The sequence below is a fragment of the Schistocerca nitens genome, chromosome 1 (assembly GCF_023898315.1).
Source record: "Schistocerca nitens isolate TAMUIC-IGC-003100 chromosome 1, iqSchNite1.1, whole genome shotgun sequence".
In the NCBI taxonomy this organism is placed as follows: domain Eukaryota; kingdom Metazoa; phylum Arthropoda; class Insecta; order Orthoptera; family Acrididae; genus Schistocerca; species Schistocerca nitens.
In genome coordinates, this window is record NC_064614.1 from 1059224397 (window position 1) to 1059243005 (window position 18609).

Below are 18609 nucleotides of genomic sequence, written 5' to 3' on the forward strand. Positions count from 1 at the left end.
TATAATGCGGATTCTGAACTGCGGTGCAACCTGACATCCTGCACTTGGCAGTGCTAGAGGTGAAGGAGATATGCTCGTGTGTGTTTAAAGTACATGCTGAAAATGGGAATCGCACCCATACCTCTCAACTAAGGAACTAGCCTCCAATGAGGAGACCACTGAAGATCACATCCGCTACATTTGTGACTGTGGAGTAACGTACGATGCGCATAGCTTTCAAACTAGACGCGGTGAAAAAATACAGTTCTCTATTAACAGGTTAATTATTGGCAGGCTTCTGACACCGATGTTATGCTAGTCTCATGTCAGTGGAAGTAAAGACGCTTCTAGCCATCATAGACTCTATTCGAAACCATTTTGAAATTTTCACTATTTCAAGAATTATCTTAGATCGAGAAATAGCATTGCAGAATATGCAGTTACTAAATACTTCCATCATCACTGCTGTAAACGTTATTAAAGTTTTCATTGTGCTGCTGCTACTCGCTTGCTTGAAGGAAGCAATAAATGCTTCTAGTCATTTTTAGAAGCAGGTGCCCAAAAACAGATAAGTATTTAGTTCGCAGCAATCAGCGCGGCGTTGTGTGGCAACTGGACCGTAGCAGGTAGTTATTTAGTTCTTTCCATTTCTATGGGATACTTTTTTGCGTTAACATCGGACATGTTCAGTTATTCGTAGATTACTTTAAAACCACGATAACTGACGAAGACGTTACTTCATAACAGAAACTGCGTTGCATTACTTCATGTATTTGCGCTTAGCAACGACGCTCGTAAAATGCTAACAATGGCGGTATAGGCCCGTTTGAAAGTCAGAGGAGATTAATGTTTTCTGTTAAATATTACTGTCACTCTCTCCAGAAGAGTTAGTCGGCGTCACCTGTTTCAAGTACTACAAGGAGGAAAATGTCACAGAAGATCAGCTGCTTTCCGATACAATAAACTCATTGGTTCAAAAGGCTCTGAGCACTATGGGACATAACTTCAGAAGTCATCAGTCCCCTAGAACTTAGAACTTCTTAAACCTAACTAACCTAAGGACATCACACACATCCATGCCCGAGGCAGGATTCGAACCTACGTCGTAGCGGTCGCGCGGTTCCAGACTGTAGCGCCTAGAACCGCTCAGCCACTCTGGCCGGCCAATAAACTCATTCTACGTGGTCCATGTTCATATTTTCGCGGAATTACTCTAACTGTAGCATGCACTTTAGAAATTTAGAAAAATATTTCAACATTGCAAAACTCGCATCCGACTCAGAGGCCTTCCACTTAGTCGCCAACCAGAAATTCGAACACTATGGAACACCACTTTCAGTAAACTGATGCAACGAAGATTGTTTACTCTGCTCTTTCTCACCATAGAATACATAGTTGACTTACTGGGCTCTCTAACTGTACAGCAACAGTAATTTCGAGTGCAAGTCGTACTGACGCCAGTTGTGTGCCCTTAGTGCCAACTTCATTTTTCGTTTCACTTGATTTTTTAATGACTGAAATAAAAGTCACATGACCTCCCAGGATGATAGGTTTCGCTTCATTTCTCCTTTCATTGCCAGTAATGGCTTCACAAGCCGCCATTCAGTGCTGTTAATAAAATTTCCTTTACCGTTGACGTAGGTGAAGGAATTTGGTTTCGGCTTAAAACATCTTACTCAGCAGCGTTCACAAATTTACCGAATAAAGAAAGCCTATTGTCCATGTAGGAAACAGACTGAAACAAAATCTGCCTAGTCCGGACCAGGTTGATCTTTTCTTCTGATAGCACTGCTTTATACTTTGCCTAAGAGGTATCACACGTTGTGTTCCTGTAGTTGTGGAAACATTTAGTTGAAACAGAGTTTATGGTGTTGTTAAACTGCTAAATTACAAACAATACAAATCGATTAACAAGCAAAGACTGAGATCATCTTCAAACAACAATTCGAAAACCATATGGATCGGCGATATTGACTTCCGGTGTAATATGTGAGGTAACACAATTGACTAAAATACGATAACTGGAGAAACATGAGCCGGAGAAACATGAGTCTATGAAAAAGGTGTCATTATTATTACTACATATTATGTTTGCAGCCAAAATGCTTTTAAACTAAACACTAAATAATACAAGGAACTACATTATCATTTTTTCAGAGCGATATAATCGAGAATGAATTTGACTTTTGAGGCGAAGGTAGTGCTCTCTTCCTTGTATCGCTATTGGAGAAGATAATGCTTCTTTCTGTTCGTCTGAGACTGAATAACCTTCCAAGGAGACTGTTCTCCCGTCCACACTACGAACTGTGTAATACACTTGTTTCAAGCGCACGGAGACACTGACTGTTGGAATGGCCACCCAAAGATGATGACCGCAGTCCCATAGATCACGTATGGGCACAGATAGAGAAAATTATCAAGCGTAGAAAAGCATAGAAAAGCAGCATCGACAACCAAGCAAGTGTGAAGCAGCCCAAGACACATCGGAAGAGTTGTAACAGGGTAACAGCTTCATCCAGAAATAGGTTGCCTCTATTCCCTTGCGGTTAAATGCAATTTTGGAGGAGGTCAGGAACTAGACACGATACTAAAGTTTTTGTATAAGAGAAAAAAATTTGCTTATGACGAACGAATGTTTTATTTTCCATCGAGGAAGAGGAACATTCGTTTGTCTTTCCCTTTAAAGAAAGAAATCAATAAAATGAAAAAAGGAGGAGCAGATTAGGCATAGAAATTAGGTTGTATACTTCACACTTTAAAATCGTCCAATAGACAATTGATTTTAAATTATTTTACGACCATTAATGAAAACGACTGAGACAAACATGAAGCCAATTGTTTTCGTCACATGGGGCATGACTTCAATGCCGATGAAGGCATCAAACAAGAAGTATTTTGTTTTTTACGCCGAGAAAAAGTATCATATTAATTTTTGTTGCCTTTATTTACACGCAGGCAGGACGTCAATATCGACGAAAGCGCATTCTCTTTTAATGTCAAGCAGAAATCACAATACATAAAGAGTAAAAGTAGTGCAATACAGGCGGTGTGGGTGTAAAATCGAAATCCTCAGTCATATACTTATGAACAATTTAAAATGGTGAATGCTAAGTAATTCTCGTGTCCTAAACTAATAACTCTTACCACGAATTAAGACACTTGGAATGACAGAATTCGAGCCCTTATCTGCAGATCAGAAACAGATTACTTTATACATTCTACCAATAACATATGCAAAGTTTACAAACCAATGTGATGTGGTTTCTGATGTCACACTTTTCCGCGAAAAAGAAATGATGAACCGAGTGAAACGGGCGCGGTGCGTCTTCGACGGAAATGCAGACAGTCCACCTGAATTTGAATCCCATGAACGGAATTATGAAGAACAAGGTTGATTGAATGTGAAAAGTAGATATTCTGCTAGGTTTTATCATATCTGCTTGTTTTGGAAATACTGTGTGTGAGACAGTGAAAGAATTTAACAGTAGTTGTCGCAAGTGCCACAAAATTTCAACACAATGATGGCAAAGTTACTCATGTGCCAACTGCTCGTGAGAGAATGGCTTTAGGATGTTTGAAGCATATATTCTATCACTATGCTCGAAATGTATCAGGAAATGCAGTTGAATTATACACTTAGCATATCTATCTTACGACAAAAGTCTGAAGTAGTGAAAGGAAACTGTTTGTTTCAGTCACAGTTGTGAAATGATTCAAGTACATCACACAGTAATCAAAAGCTATATTTTTATAAGGAAAACTTATCTCTTGTGATGCAGATACAAAAATAAAGATACGAAAAGGTTTGCAGCTTTGCTATTGAAAACGTTTTTCACTTCCAGATTTACCTCATTATGTTCATTGCTTCCGTAACATTTGTCTTGGGTGATGATTCCATAAATGACAGACAATACACAAGTTTCTGTCAGTAACGGTCCCTTGGAAGCACTTCTGAGGCTTTTTTGTGAAGTAACTTAGTATCAGAAAAGCAGACACTTCTGGCCACTGCTACAGTTACTGAATGGACGCTGTGAGATGGCTTATAAAGCAGAGTCTCTGAATTTCATTCTTGCCGTTTGCAGACCGAATACAGAAAACGAAGAAAGGACTTACAAACGACAGTGTTACTCCAGCGAGACCCGAACCGCCATGTATATAACCAGCACATTGAAAATGGAGCTTTTAGCACTAAGTCAGCATGACACTGTCCTAATATAGATCACTTGGAACGTGAGATTAGAGAGAAATCATAGCTCAGGTGCCAACCGTCAAATCTGGGTTCAAACAATGAATTTCATTTACTCAGTATCACATCTTAAATGGAAGCCATTCAGAATATGTCATTGAGGTGACAAGAGAGCACAGCATTGCTGTGGGCAACTGCAGAGATGAAGCCCAAGTCGTTCACTTAAGGTGGCCAATACTTCTGGTCGCCACTCAGAATTCTAAATCTGGCCATATGTACGATCTGGCAACACTGTAGCATTCGGATGTGTACGGAGGAATTTATGTCAGCCTTTGCGAGCTGTTAAGAAACTGTATCTGCTTGTGGTTTTGTTAAGTTTCGCACTCTGGGAGCATAAAGTCACGCATTCGAGGGCATTCCATTCCATTGTTTTTTTGATTCGCATATCAGTTTTCCGCTACAGTTATCAGTCGCAAGGAAACTCAAAAATAATTCGTTTCATTTTCTAATCCACCAGAACAGTTGACAGTCGAGAGTTTCCTTGCCCCAAAGCAGTTACCATCTACTGGCCATACACTGCACGCCGCCAACGTCAGACGACTCCGACCAGGTGAACGTGGGGCAGCGGTATGAGTGTATTTACCAACGATCATTATCATATTTGAAGTTAATGCATTCATCTCGCATTTATGATTTGGATTTTGCATGCCGAAAACTTACGAACGTTGTTCAAATGTGAGAAAATGTAATCGCATATGGAGAAAGGTTTAACATTGTGACATGTTGTTTTCTTTGTTTTTCGAAGAAGGGTAAAGGTAGCAGAGGCAGCTGTGAACCTTCGTATAGCATTTGAGGTGACTGCTTTTGGACAAACTACGGCAAAGAGATATTTTGTTTCGAGAAAGATCATTCTGGCATGAATGTTTTTGCACATTCACAAAGTCTCGGCAACAGACATACGTGTTGAAGTACGACCATTTAAACAACGAGCGATATTAATATTCCGTAGACAAGATTGAGACGTCGGGAGCAGTACTACAGCACACTCTAATTTAAAACAAGTAAAATCAAAGACGTGACTATTAATTCATTTTTACTTGATCGTTATCAGTTGGCTCACTGAGAATTCCAACGCAGTATTTCTGCTTATGTCTAATTACGATGTCTTTGTATTAACTTATTAAGAAGAATAAATGGATGAACCTTAAAAAAAAAGACATATACTCGAACAAAGGGCAATACGAACGTAATATTTTGCCTCTAGTGGCTCAAAAAGGGCGATGACGTCGGTGGTCTTCGTTGTCCTCCCCCTGGTGTTTGACCTTTGTGTCTGGTATAGACCTAGCCTTCAGGCCTTGCTTCGCAGTGTCACGCTATAGTGGTACAGTGTCACCCAGTGTAGCGTCCGACGCGATGTCCGTGACGTGATCCGTGTCGTCATCAGATGGGCAACGGATAGCAGCCCGCAGTCACCTTCACATTTCCGCCGACGCCCCCGTGAAAAACGCAGTTGCGCAGGTACTTCCGCGAATACATCTGCGAGCACACGAAACACTATGACTGACTAACAACGAACATTTCGGTAAGAATACTTCGATACAATCGAATACTCTTCGTGAACGATGCAACACGAATCTTTGTTTCCCTCTATTGTTATTTCATACCTCTGTCCCAGGTGGGCAGGGGTTGGCGGTCAGCGGAACATTCACCGCTCTTCAGGCAAGAGACTGTATAAAATTCACAGGAGAACAGTATATACATCAAATATGTGGACAAAAATTTAAGTTTACACATGAGAAGGGCACCCAACTGGAGTTAAACTATACAAAAAAGGGGTATCAGACGATAGACGTTTACATAAAATCCACATACAATTGACACTGAAGCGCTAAAGAAACAGGTATATGCATGTGTTTTCAAATACAGAGATATGTAAACAGACAGAGTATGGCGCTGTGGTCTGCAACGCCTATATAAGATAATAAGTGTCTGACGCAGTTGTTACATCAGTTACTACTGCTACAAGGGCAGGTTCTCAAGATTTAAGTGAGTTTGAACGTGGTTTTAAAATCGGCGTACGAGCGATGGGACACAGCATATTCGAGGTGACGATGATGTGGGACTTTCTCGTACGACTATTTCACGAGTGAACCGCGAATATCAGGAGTTCGCTAAAACATCAAATCTCCGACATCGCTGCGGCCGGAGAAAGATCCTGTAAGAACGGGACCATCGACGGCTGAAGAGAATCTTTCAACATGACAGAAGTGAAATCCTTCAGCAAATTGCTGCAGATTTTAATGCTGGCCATCAACAAGTGTCACTCTGCGAAAGATTCGACGAAACATCATCGATATAGGATTTTGGAGCTGAAGGCCCACTCGTGTACCCTAGATGACAACACAACACAAAGCTGTACGCCTCGCCTGGGTCTGTCATGACTGGAAACATGTTGCCTGGTTATACGAGTCTAGTTCCGAATTCTATCGAGTGGATGGACGTGTATGGGTTTGCAGGAAACCTCATGAATCCATGGACCCTGCATGTCAGCGAAGGACCAAGCTGGTGGAAGCTCTGTAACGGTGTGGAGCGTATGCAGCTGGAGCGATATGGTACCTCTGATACGTCTAGATACGGCTCTGACAGGTGACAGGTATGTAAGCATCCTGTCTAATCACCTGTATCCATTCCGACTGGCTTGGGCAATTCCAGCAGGACAATGCGACACCCCACACATCCAGAATTGCTGCAGAGTGGCTCCAGAAACACTTTTCTGAGTTAGACACTTCTGCTGGCTATCAAACCCTACAGACATGAACGTTATTGAGCGTATCTGGGATGCCTTGCAAAGTGCTGTTCAGAAGAGATCTCTGCGTCCTTGTACTCTTACAGATTTATAGACAGCCCTGCAGGGTTTATGATGTCAATCCCTCGAGCACTTCTTCAGACATTAGTCATGTCCACGATACGTTGTGTTGCGGTACACGATATTAGGTACGTGTGTCAGTTTCTTTGGCTCTTCATTGTAAAATGAAACTCGACAAAGATGGTTCTAAATGGCTGTAAGCACTATGTGACTTAACATCTGAGGTCATCAGTCCCCTAGACTACGAACTGTTTAAATCTAACTAACCTAAGGACATCACACACATCCATGTCCGAGGCAGGATTCTAACCTGCGACCGTAGCAGCAGCACGGTTCCAGACTGAAACGCCTAGAACCACTCGGCCACAGCAGCCGGTCTCGACAAAGACATACCACATAAACATTGGCGGCACGAATAGCACAATTAAAAATAGCGTTCACAGTATGACACTGAAAACACACTGCACTTACGTAACATACACGGCGAGCAGCAAAACATGACAGAGAGTGACTGATTTAAAATTGGAAGAACCTGATAAGGAAGGGGAGGTGAGAGATGAGCGAGAGAGGACAGAGAGAAGGGTGGTCGGCAGAGGAGGTGGGCAAGAAGGGATGAAATGGAGGGGAGCTGGTAGCACATCAAGGGGCAGGAGATGGAGGGTGTGGAGGGAGCCAACCACGAAGGAGGGCAAGGAGTGGGAAAGGAGAAGTGAGAATGCCAGAAAGTAGGAGAGAGGAACCAGCAGAGAGGGAGGTGAACGAGTGGGAGCACTAGGAGGAGGAGGCTGGGAGAGGGATGGTCAGAGTTGAAAGAAAGGATAAATATCGAGGCGAAGCACATCATCCAAGACGGGGAGACGCTGGAAGGGATCATCGGGGATGGGGAGACACTTGTAGTTTCTTTGGGGAAGGAGGTGAAGGGTGTGGAGATGGGGAGAGGGTGGGACACAAGGGTAAAGGCTCAGCAGCAGTCAGGGAGTGTAGAGGAAAGGAGACACCAGGGGGGTGGGGAGGAGGCAGTGGTTGATATATTTGATAGGGATGTGTCGAAGGAAAAGGAGGAGATATGGGAAAGCAATGAGGTCATAGAGGTTCCTAATGGCAGATGGGACATGGATATGGAAAGGGAGGCAGAGTGCATACGATTCAAGGTTGTGGAGGTCTTTATAGAGTTTAGAAGGGGTGAAGATCCAGACAACACTGGTGTAACAAAGGATGGGACATATCAAGGATTTGTAGGCATGAAGGATGGTGGAAGGATCTAATCCCCACATCTGGCTGGACAGGAGTTTCTAGAGGCAGAGTCTTTTGTGGGCTTTGTGTTGCATGATAAGGAAATGGGAAGTCCAGTTGAGGTGACTGTCCAGAATGAGACTGAGGTATTTCAAGGTGGGAGCAAGTTGGACAGGATGGTCATAGATGGTGATGTAGAAATTATGGAGCTGGAAGGGGGGAGTGGTACATCATATAATGACTGCCTGGGTTTTGGAAGGATTGATTCGAAGAGCCACTGGCTGCACCAAGCAGTAACCTGGTCTAGGGGAGTTTGGAGGTGGTTAAGTAGGATAGAGGGCAAGGAAGGTGGCGTCATCAGCATATGGAAGGGTATGGAGGGGTGGAGGGTGGTTTTGGCATATGATTGGTGTACAGAATATAGAGGAGAAAGGACGAAGTCTGGGGCCCACCTGTGGTAGAGTAGAATATAAGGGAATTGGTATTATGGATTGTGACATAGGAAGGATGGAGTTGGTAGAAAGGGCGTAGGTCTGGATCTTGAAAAGGAGCCTGGTATATCATACATGGTCATAGGTATTCTGCAGGTCAAGGGAAACAAATATAGCGGAAGGATGGCAGTTAAACTGGAGGGAGAGGTGACGGGTAAGGTTAAGGAGCTGGTAGTCAGGGGAAGAACCGGAAACCACACATGGTAAGCTCAAACCATTCACAAAGACATAAAATTAAGAAGCGAAAATAAAAGTAAACAACTACAAATTACGTACCGATGATATACTTGCGTCAAACATCGAATAAAATAAACCAAATCTTCAAGAAACCAACCATACAACTAGCTTTCAAAAGAAACGATAACCTAAAAACGAAACTTCCATCCGGAAAAACCAAAATCCCTATTTTTGACAACCTAGACATATACAAAACATTGTATAACGACTACGCAAAATTTTGTATCGGTCCAAGGAGCACACAATAAATTGCGACAGCAATCAAGGAAGCTTTTACCAGCATCTCAAAAACCAAAACCACAAAACTGATCATATCGAAAATACATTACAAAGTCTATACAGAATATCAGAGGAACATAAAATGGACATTTTGCAAGCACTAGAAATATATATACACACACAAAAAATTATCCAAACACTATCCTTAATGAAGAAATCAATCTCAAACAAAAAATTACCTAGAAAATTTTATTGGCATTTTGGAAAACGTGAAAAGATGAAAATCACAGTAAACAGAGTGTCAAAGATAGCCATACATAGAAATTACAACAAAATCATACTAGCAATGATGCGCAACTAACGTCATTAGCTAGCAAAGATTTCACTGTAAACATAAAGCATCAGCGAGAATAAACTGTAAATGCAGCAATCAAAAATATTTCGCAAAATATTCTGCATAAACAAAACTTCGTGAATATAGCGATCTAGTAACAAATGGACAGACCAGTTTACTCACTGATGCAATATCGGCATCTATCCCACCTAGATGCAAATATGTATGTAGATTGACCTTACTGTACAACTTTTGTAAACGTAATAGACTCACCAAATGTAACATCTACAGGTCTGCGAATGGCGCTATAGCCGAAACAAGCTTGTAGTGAAGTAGAAGGACTACTAGTGAACCCATTTGTAGTTTACCTGGAATTACTCGTTACAAAGTGTCGTATTAGGATGTGTTCTATGCTGCGGGCCCGACTGAAGAGATAATATTGGCTGTAACCTAAGGATTTTTATTAAATAATTTGTTGGCAACTCTGACTAATCCAGAGGCAATATGTCTTTGTTTTTCTACTGAGAAATAGCAAACAAATGTTACTCGTAGTTCCTGTTTGTTGTCCGCATCTCGTGGTCGTGCGGTAGCGTTCTCGCTTCCCACGCCCGGGTTCCCGGGTTCGATTCCCGGCGGGGTCAGGGATTTTCCCTGCCTCGTGATGACTGGGTGTTGTGTGCTGTCCTTAGGTTAGTTAGGTTTAAGTAGTTCTAAGTTCTAGGGGACTGATGACCATAGATGTTAAGTCCCATAGTGCTCAGAGCCATTTTTTTCCTGTTTGTTATTTGTAAAGGTAAATCAACTCGACAAAAACTGGATCTGTGGACCTGCAGTGTAGTAAAAACAAGAACCTCAAGGTAAGTAGACTACCTGACCAAAAATAAGTGATTCACTGAGAAGAGAGGCTAGGGAGGAAACGAAATCGAATGAGGGTATGTTATCTTATTTTAGTGATTACAAATAACAATGAAATTAATAGTATCAACCCTTTTATCAGTAAGGCGTCGCACCCCCTCTGGCCTTGATACACGCATAATTCGATTGGGAAGGGTGTCATAAAGTCGTTGTATCCTCTCTTGAGGCAGCCAAAGGATATCTTGGGTACTGGCACTGAGGCAGATCTTACAACTGAGCTAGTCCCACTCATGTTCGATTTGGGAGAGATCTTGGGTCCTTGTCGGCCACGAGAGTATCTCAACACCGTGCTGCACAATACAGTTCATAGAGACACGTGACGTGTTGCCCACAGTTGTCATGAGACGTGAGCTATGGGTACGCAGGATTTCCATAATGTACTGTTGTGCCGCTGGAGTTCCTTTAATCACTACCCATCACGACTGTTCGCACCGATGGCAGCAAACACGATGACGCCAGAAATAATACCACTGTGGCCCTCCAAAACATTCTAAAAATGGGTTCTCTACCGAGATTGCCATCATAATCAGCGACTATGGTCATCTGTGGTAGTATAGAACCGCGATTCATCGCTGATTACAACGCGATGTTACAACACCAATCTATATGAAGCCGTTTGTCTCGTGGTGTTAATAGCAGCCTATGACTGGGACAATGATTCTCTGGTTCAACTGTCAGGTGTCAGTGGTGTGGGATGGCACAGGATGTTGCATGGATTCATTACTTGCTCTCGGATGGCAGTAACAAATGCTAAGGGGTTGCTACGTGTTTAATGCACAATACGCCGATCCTTCCTTGTGGTCAATTCGTGCACGATACAATCAGCTGATGAAATAGAGAGGCTCAATATGACCCCTTCTAAACTCTTCCAAGTGCTCATAACTCTGGCTCTCATGAGCACATGGCGTCTATGAGTACCTCACAGTGATTAGCCAATGTTTGGCTTTGTTCATGCCCGTTATGGCCGTTATACGATGACGTGTATGTGTATGAAGTTATACTGGTATCCGACCATGTCTTCTGAGTGCTTCATTATTTTGTATAGTATTGTATATCCTCAGGAGGGGTAGATTTTGGAATCTGCTGATGGGAGCTTGTTTTTTGTAAACTAAGCTAAGACACATAGGTACCAATCGATTCCATTGTGTGCATGTAAAGCACTATTCCCATGAAGTATATACGATGTACACTTCCCTCATAGCATTCTTGCACAGAGCAGTTTCACACACAGTGCATACAGCACATTACATTTATGTGGGACGTTCAGCACGAAGTGCAACATTTTTTTTCTCGGACAATTTGAAAAAAAAGTGGAATTCGTTGTGGGCCATCGTGGAATACCCCTGGTTCAGTCCCTATAGTATCAAGATTTTGGGATATGTGGCAGCGCTATATGTAGCCTTCAAAATGGCTTCTGTAACAAAGGTGCGTTCCAAAAAGGCAGCTGCCACTGAGTTTGTTTTGGCGGAAAATCGGAGCATTGAAGATATTCGTAGGATTTTGCAGAGTGTCTACGGAGATCTGGCAGTGACGTGTCGTTGGGTGAGGTATCTGTCATCATCGCAACAAACTAGTCTGACCTCCCGCGTGCCGACCAGCCGCACACAGGTATGACTCCTGCAGTGTTGGAACGAACGGACACTCTCATTCGAGGTGATCCACGGATCACAGTCAACAGTCTTGCTGTGCAACTGGACGTCTCAGTTAGTACTGCTCACACACTCGTACACCAGGAGGGGTACTCAAATGTGTGCAATGAAGAACCATCTTTCCAGAATTGCTTGTGTGTTACAAGGCTGAAAGTAAGTTTCCTTTACTTTACGTCTATGGTCAGAAACTTTTCGTTAACAGATTACCGGTTTCGGTCTACAATGACCATCATCAGATCTGGTGGTCACGTTCCTCCAACCACTTCCCGCCGTGCGGAATTCTGGCGTTAGCGCTAACAGAGGGCGCTGATTACGTGCAGCATTTGTGGCTTCTTTAGCGATTTGTTTTATGGTTGTTTAATATTATCCGGTGCACTATCAAAGGTGTTTAATATTTATGTCATTATCTAGAATATTGGCACTAGAGCATATGTCAACTACTGTTTCTTAACTCTTCCTCTTTTTAACAATCTTACTTTTGTCGTGTTCTTTTTAACGCCTTTTATTACTGTAATGCCTGTTATACGTTATAAGCTCATTACAGACTTCAACTATTGCATCCTCCTTTATTTTCGCTGTTCAATTAATTATTGAAAACCAGTGAATGCCGACACTAGCGATATCTGGTGAACTTACAACACAAACATCTTGTGGCTACTGTACGGCAGCTTGTTTTGAACAGTAGTGCTACTGACAACATGACTCGTGCACATAATGTTATTTATATATTTTAGACGATGCTTGTGTTGATTCTGCATTTAACATTTAACGATGCCACTATGGCTGCAGTACATTAGGACTTCACACATGCATATGCTGTAAGTAGTACTTTTCATGTACGGATCCCACACTGATGAGCAATACTCAACTACAGGTCGAACGAGTGTTTTGTAAGTCACCTCCTTTGTTGATGGACTACATTTTCTAAGGACTCTCTCAATGAATCTCAACCTGCTTTTAAGCTGTAGACAATCTGCGAGTGTATTTATGTTTTTTCCCATTTTTGCTGCAGATCTGATGATGGTCATTATAGATCGAAACCGGCAATCTGTTAACAAAAAATTTGTGACCATAGACGTAGAGTAAAGGAAACTTATTGCATATACGTGTCATCGTTTTATTCGCGACAATGTCGCAGTTTGTGAAAGGCTGAAAGTGACAATTTTTGACGAAGATAGTCACAGGCTATGAAACGTGGGTTCATCACTTCGAATCACAAGCGCAATGGCAATCTGTGGTGTGGCGCCACATCACCTCTCCCCAGAAGAAAACGTCCAAAGTCGCGCCCTCAACAGATAAGGTCATGGCGACGGTCTTCTGAAGGGGTCATTCTATCAATAAAGGCTTTACCGTTTTCATTGCCTTCTCCCTGACCAAGCAAGGCCTCACCCAAATCTGCGCACCCAAGAGGAGCTCACAAAATTTCATTGGAATGTTCTTCCTCACCCACAAGAGAGTCCAGATCTCTGTCCTTCCGACTTCCATCTGTTTGGCCCAATGGAGTATGCACTCTGCTGGAAGCAGTATGTGGATCATGGACAGGTTATTGATACAGCAAGACATTTGCTCCAACGATGACCAACAGAGTGTTACCATGCTCACATACAAACCCTCCCGGTAAGGTGGCGTAAGGCTGTCGCACTGCACGAAGGTTACATTGAAACACGTGGTTTTGGAGCCAGAAGAGTGGGCAGTTATATGGTGTCTACATCTACATCTACGTTTATACTCCGCAAGCCACCCAACGGTGTGTGGCGGAGGGCACTTTAAGTGCCACTGTCATTACCTCCCTTTCCCGTTCCAGTCACGTATGGTTCGCGGGAAGAACGACTTTCGGAAAGCCTCCGTGCGCTCTAATTTTACATTCGTGATCTTCTTGGGAGGTATAAGTAGGGGGAAGCAATATATTCGATACCTCATCCTGAAACGCACCCTCTCGAAACCTGGACAGCAAGCTACACCGCGATGCAGAGCGCCTCTCTTGCAGAGTCTGCCACTTGAGTTTGCTAAACATCTCCGTAACGCTATCACGCTTACCAAATAACCCTGTGACGAAACGCGCCGCTCTTCTTTGGATCTTCACTATCTCCTCTGTCAACCCGACCTGGTACGGATCCCACACTGATGAGCAATACTCAACTACAGGTCGAACGAGTGTTTTGTAAGTCACCTCCTTTGTTGATGGACTACATTTTCTAAGGACTCTCTCAATGAATCTCAACCTGGCACCCGCCTTACCAACAATTAATTTTATATGATCATTCCACTCCAGATCGTTCCGTACGCATACTCCCAGATTTTTACAGAAGTAACTGCTAGCAGTGTTTGTTCCGCTATCATATAATCATGCAATAAAGGATACTTCTTTCTATGTATTCGCAATACATTACACTTGTCTATGCTAAGGGTCAGTTGCCATTCCCTGCACCAAGTGCCTATCCGCTGCAGTTCTTCCTGCATTTCGCTGCAATTTTCTGATGCTGCAACTTCTCTGTATACTACAGCATCATCCGCGAAAAGCCGAATGGAACGTCCGACACTATCTACTAGGTCATTTATATATATGGTGAAAAGCAATGGTCCCATAACACTCCCCTGTTGCACGCCAGAGGTTACTTTAACGTCCCTAGACGTGTCTCCATTGAGAACAACATGCTGTGTTCTGTATTGGAATCCCGAATAAAACCAACCCGTTATCAGAAAAAAAGTGTCGGATTACTAACTGAACATCCCTTGTAGGAATTGGAATGACTAGCGCAAGAGTTGACAAGGGCCACACATCGACACAAAGAAGCCCACAAAACCGACACCGAACTTACCTTGCCGTAGTCGTATTTGAATGTAACTCCGGCAAGTAACGGTGACGCGATCTGGCGGTAGAAGTTGCGCAGCTGCAGGTGCGCGTCCCCTGCCTCGTAGATCTTCTTTCCGATACCGCCGTTGCGCAACGCGAGGCGGCGCAGGAAGCCGTAGTCGGCGCCCGCGCCGAAGGCCAGCGTGAACAGGGCGGCCGCCGTCTCGCGGTTGCGCTCGGAGACGAGGCGCACGATCTCGTCGGTGTTGCTGATGCCGCCGTTGGGCTCGCCGTCCGTCAGCAGCACCACCATGGGTGCGCTGCTGCGCCTCTCTGACAGCAGTGCCGCCTTCGACACGAGCAGCGCCGTCTCCAGCGCCTCGAACATGTACGTTACTGGGAGCAGTCAACACAGGCACGTCACACACGGGCTGAGACTCAGCTCCCGCGAAGTCACAGTTTACAGAGAGAAACTATACGGGGGAGTCTTAACGTTTTACACTACTGGCCATTAAAATTGCTACAACACGAAGATGACGTGCTACAGACGCGAAATTTAACCGACACCAAGAAGATGCTGTGATACGCAAATGATTAGCTTTTCAGAGCATTCACACGAGGTTGGCGCTGGCGACACCTACAACGTGCTGTCATGAGGAAAGTTTCCAACCAATTCCTCATACACAAACAGCAGTTGATCGGCGTTCCCTGGTGAAACGTTGTTGTGATGCCTCGTGTAAGGAGGAGAAATGCGTACCATCACGATCCCGAATTTGATATAGGTCGGATTGTAGCCTATCGCGATTGCGGTTTATCGTATCGCGACATTGCTGCTCGCGCTGGTCGAGATCAATGACTAACTGCAGAATGTGGAATCGGTCGGTTCAGCAGGGTAATACGGAACGCCGTGCTGGATCCCAACGGCCTCGTATCACTAGCAGTCGAGATGACAGGCATGTTATCCGCATCGCTCTAACGGATCGTGCAGCCACATTTCGATCCCTGAGTCAATAGATGGCGACGTTTGCAAGGCCGGCCGGAGTGGCCGTGCGGTTCTAGGCGCTAGTCTGGAACCGAGCGACCGCTACGGTCGCAGGTTCGAATCCTGCCTCGGGCATGGATGTGTGTGATGTCCTTAGGTTAGTTAGGTTTACGTAAAGTTCTAGGCGACTGATGACCTCAGAAGTTAAGTCGCATAGTGCTCAGAGCCATTTGAACCATTTTGAACGTTTGCAAGATAACAACCATCTGCACGAACAGTCCGACAACGTTTGCAGCAGCATGGACTATCAGCTCGGAGACCATCGCTGTGGTTACGCTTGACGCTGCAGCACAGACAGGAGCGCCTACGATGGTGTACTCAACGACGAACCTGGGTGCACGAATGGCAAAACGTTATTTTTTCGGATGAATCCAGGTTTTTTTTACAGCATCACGATGGTCGCATCCGTGTTTGGCGACATCGCGGTGAAAGCACATTGGAAGCGTGTATTCGTCATCGCCATACTGGCGTATCAACCGGCGTGATGGTATGGGGTGCCACTGGTTACACATCTCGGTCACCTCGTGTTCGCATTGACGACACCTTGAACAGTGGACGTTACATTTCAGATGTGTTACGACCCGTGGCTCTACCCTTCATTCGATCCCTGCAAAACCCTTCATTTCAGCAGGATAATGCACGACCGCATATTTCAGGTCCTGTACGGGCCTTTCTGGATACAGAAAATGTTCGACTGCTGCCCTGGCCAGCACATTCTCCAGATCTCTCACCAAATGAACACGTCTGGTCAATGGTGGCCGAGCAACTGGCTAGTCACAATACGCCAGTCCTATTCTTGATGAACTGTGGTATCGTGTTGAAATTGCATGGGCAGCTGTACCTGGACACGCCATCCAAGCTCTGTTTGACTCAATGCCCAGGCGTGTCAAGGCCATTATTACGGCCAGAGGTGGTTGTTCTGGGTACTCATTTCTCAGCATCTATGCATCCATATTGCGTGAAAATGCAATCACATGTCAGTTCTAGTATAATATATTTGTCCAATGAATACCAGTTTATCATCTGCATTTCTTCTTGGTGTAGCATTTTAATGGCCAGTAGTGTAATTACAAATCTGAGAGCATAAGTTTATTTTTTATTGCTTTGCATGTACGTGTGTGTAGTCCTGATACAATGTAATGTAGCATGTAATGTAATGTAGCAAACTCCGAAAGAAGAAAAACACAGTGTGGCGCACCCCATTCATAGAGTATGAGAGCATACTGTAAAGTAATGCCTCCGAATATTTTATATGAAAATTCTTAACTTTTTAAAAATAAAACAGACTTCATTAACATTATACATCTTGATTCTTAACCTGGTGTGCAGCTTCCTACACAACGTTAAGGAGAGGTGGGCTACAGAGTCATGTGAAAACTGTCATGGTAGGAAAGGTGGACAGGAGCAGAAATGACTAGCGAACAATTTAACACAGTAAACAAGACTAACTTAACTTGCAATTCTCCAAGCGTATGAAGACTCATTAAAAACTATGCCAGCTCTCGATGTCAGCAAGTAAGAGGCTCTCTGAACTAAAGACACGGTCGATGGTGTTGGACTTATGACTAGGTGGTGCCTGCGTAGCGTCACGCAGCAAGTCGACCGCGTGGCTACCACTGGCCGTCTGATATCGCGGTGGCAGGTGGCGGTCCTGGTACAGAACCACTGGATGCCTGGCTCAGCGGGCGCACACCATTGGGTCCGGCAGATCACACGCGACAACTGTCGGCATCTGATGGGAACTTGCGATTCTGTTGCCAGGTTTGACGCCCTGGGGTCGTATCGATACATGATACCGCACTTCACTTCATGTCTGTATATAAACATGGTGTCCCAAAATAATATATACAATGTGACTTCGTAGGCTTTCCCTGCGTAATAAGTCTTGAAAGTCTCTTAGGGTTTGCTGCCGTATCCTAACATCAACTTGATTCGATATTTCGGCGATCCAACTGGTCGCCATCTTCAGGAGAGTGCTGCCTCTGCTCATGGGTCCCGCTGAGTTCTCAGACCAGTTGGATTTTAGGATCCGGCAGCAAACCCGAAGAGACTTTGAATGTATACACTATTTGACCTGAATATCTCTTTAATTAAAGGAGACAGAGATATATTTTTTGGAGGTAATAATTCAGAAGGTAGTGACAAACATAAGACTTTATTTTGTTTCATGAATGTAAACAAATATATCGTTATTCGATCAACAGAAAACAGAGAACGTTAGTGAGGTACGACGACATTGGAGGACTGAATTTGGAACACCACCACCAACAAGGGTAACAATTACAAGAATGTGAGATGTCGATGGAACGGTGCAGGATATGAGGAAGAGACAGTGTAGAAGGAAGAGACATTCAACACACAATGAAAGTGTTGGTGTAGTGATCCAGGCGTACACACACTCCCCGAAGAAATCTTCGAGGCAGCAGTTCAAATGGTTCAAATGGCTCTGAGCACTATGGGACTCAACATCTGAGGTCATCAGTCCCCTAGAACTTAGAACTACTTAAACCTAACTAACCTAAGGACATCACACACATCCATGCCCGAAGCAGGATTCGAACCTACGACCGTAGCGATCGCGCGGTTCCAGACTGAAGCGCCTAGAACCGCTCAGCCATCACGGCCGCCCGAGGCAGTGCTCTCGTGGGACTGAGATATGGAAAA

At 44.0% G+C, this 18609-nt stretch overlaps 1 protein-coding gene across 1 annotated transcript in view; it reads right to left on the reverse strand.

Moving 5' to 3' along the window:
- The window catches only part of LOC126197723 (inter-alpha-trypsin inhibitor heavy chain H4-like), a 195830-nt gene that overhangs the window by 38705 nt on the left and 138516 nt on the right, over positions 1-18609 (reverse strand). Inside the window, exon 9 of the mRNA XM_049934660.1 lies at positions 14929-15299. Within this exon, the coding sequence (XP_049790617.1) occupies positions 14929-15299 (371 nt within the window). The remainder of the gene's footprint in view (positions 1-14928; positions 15300-18609) is intronic.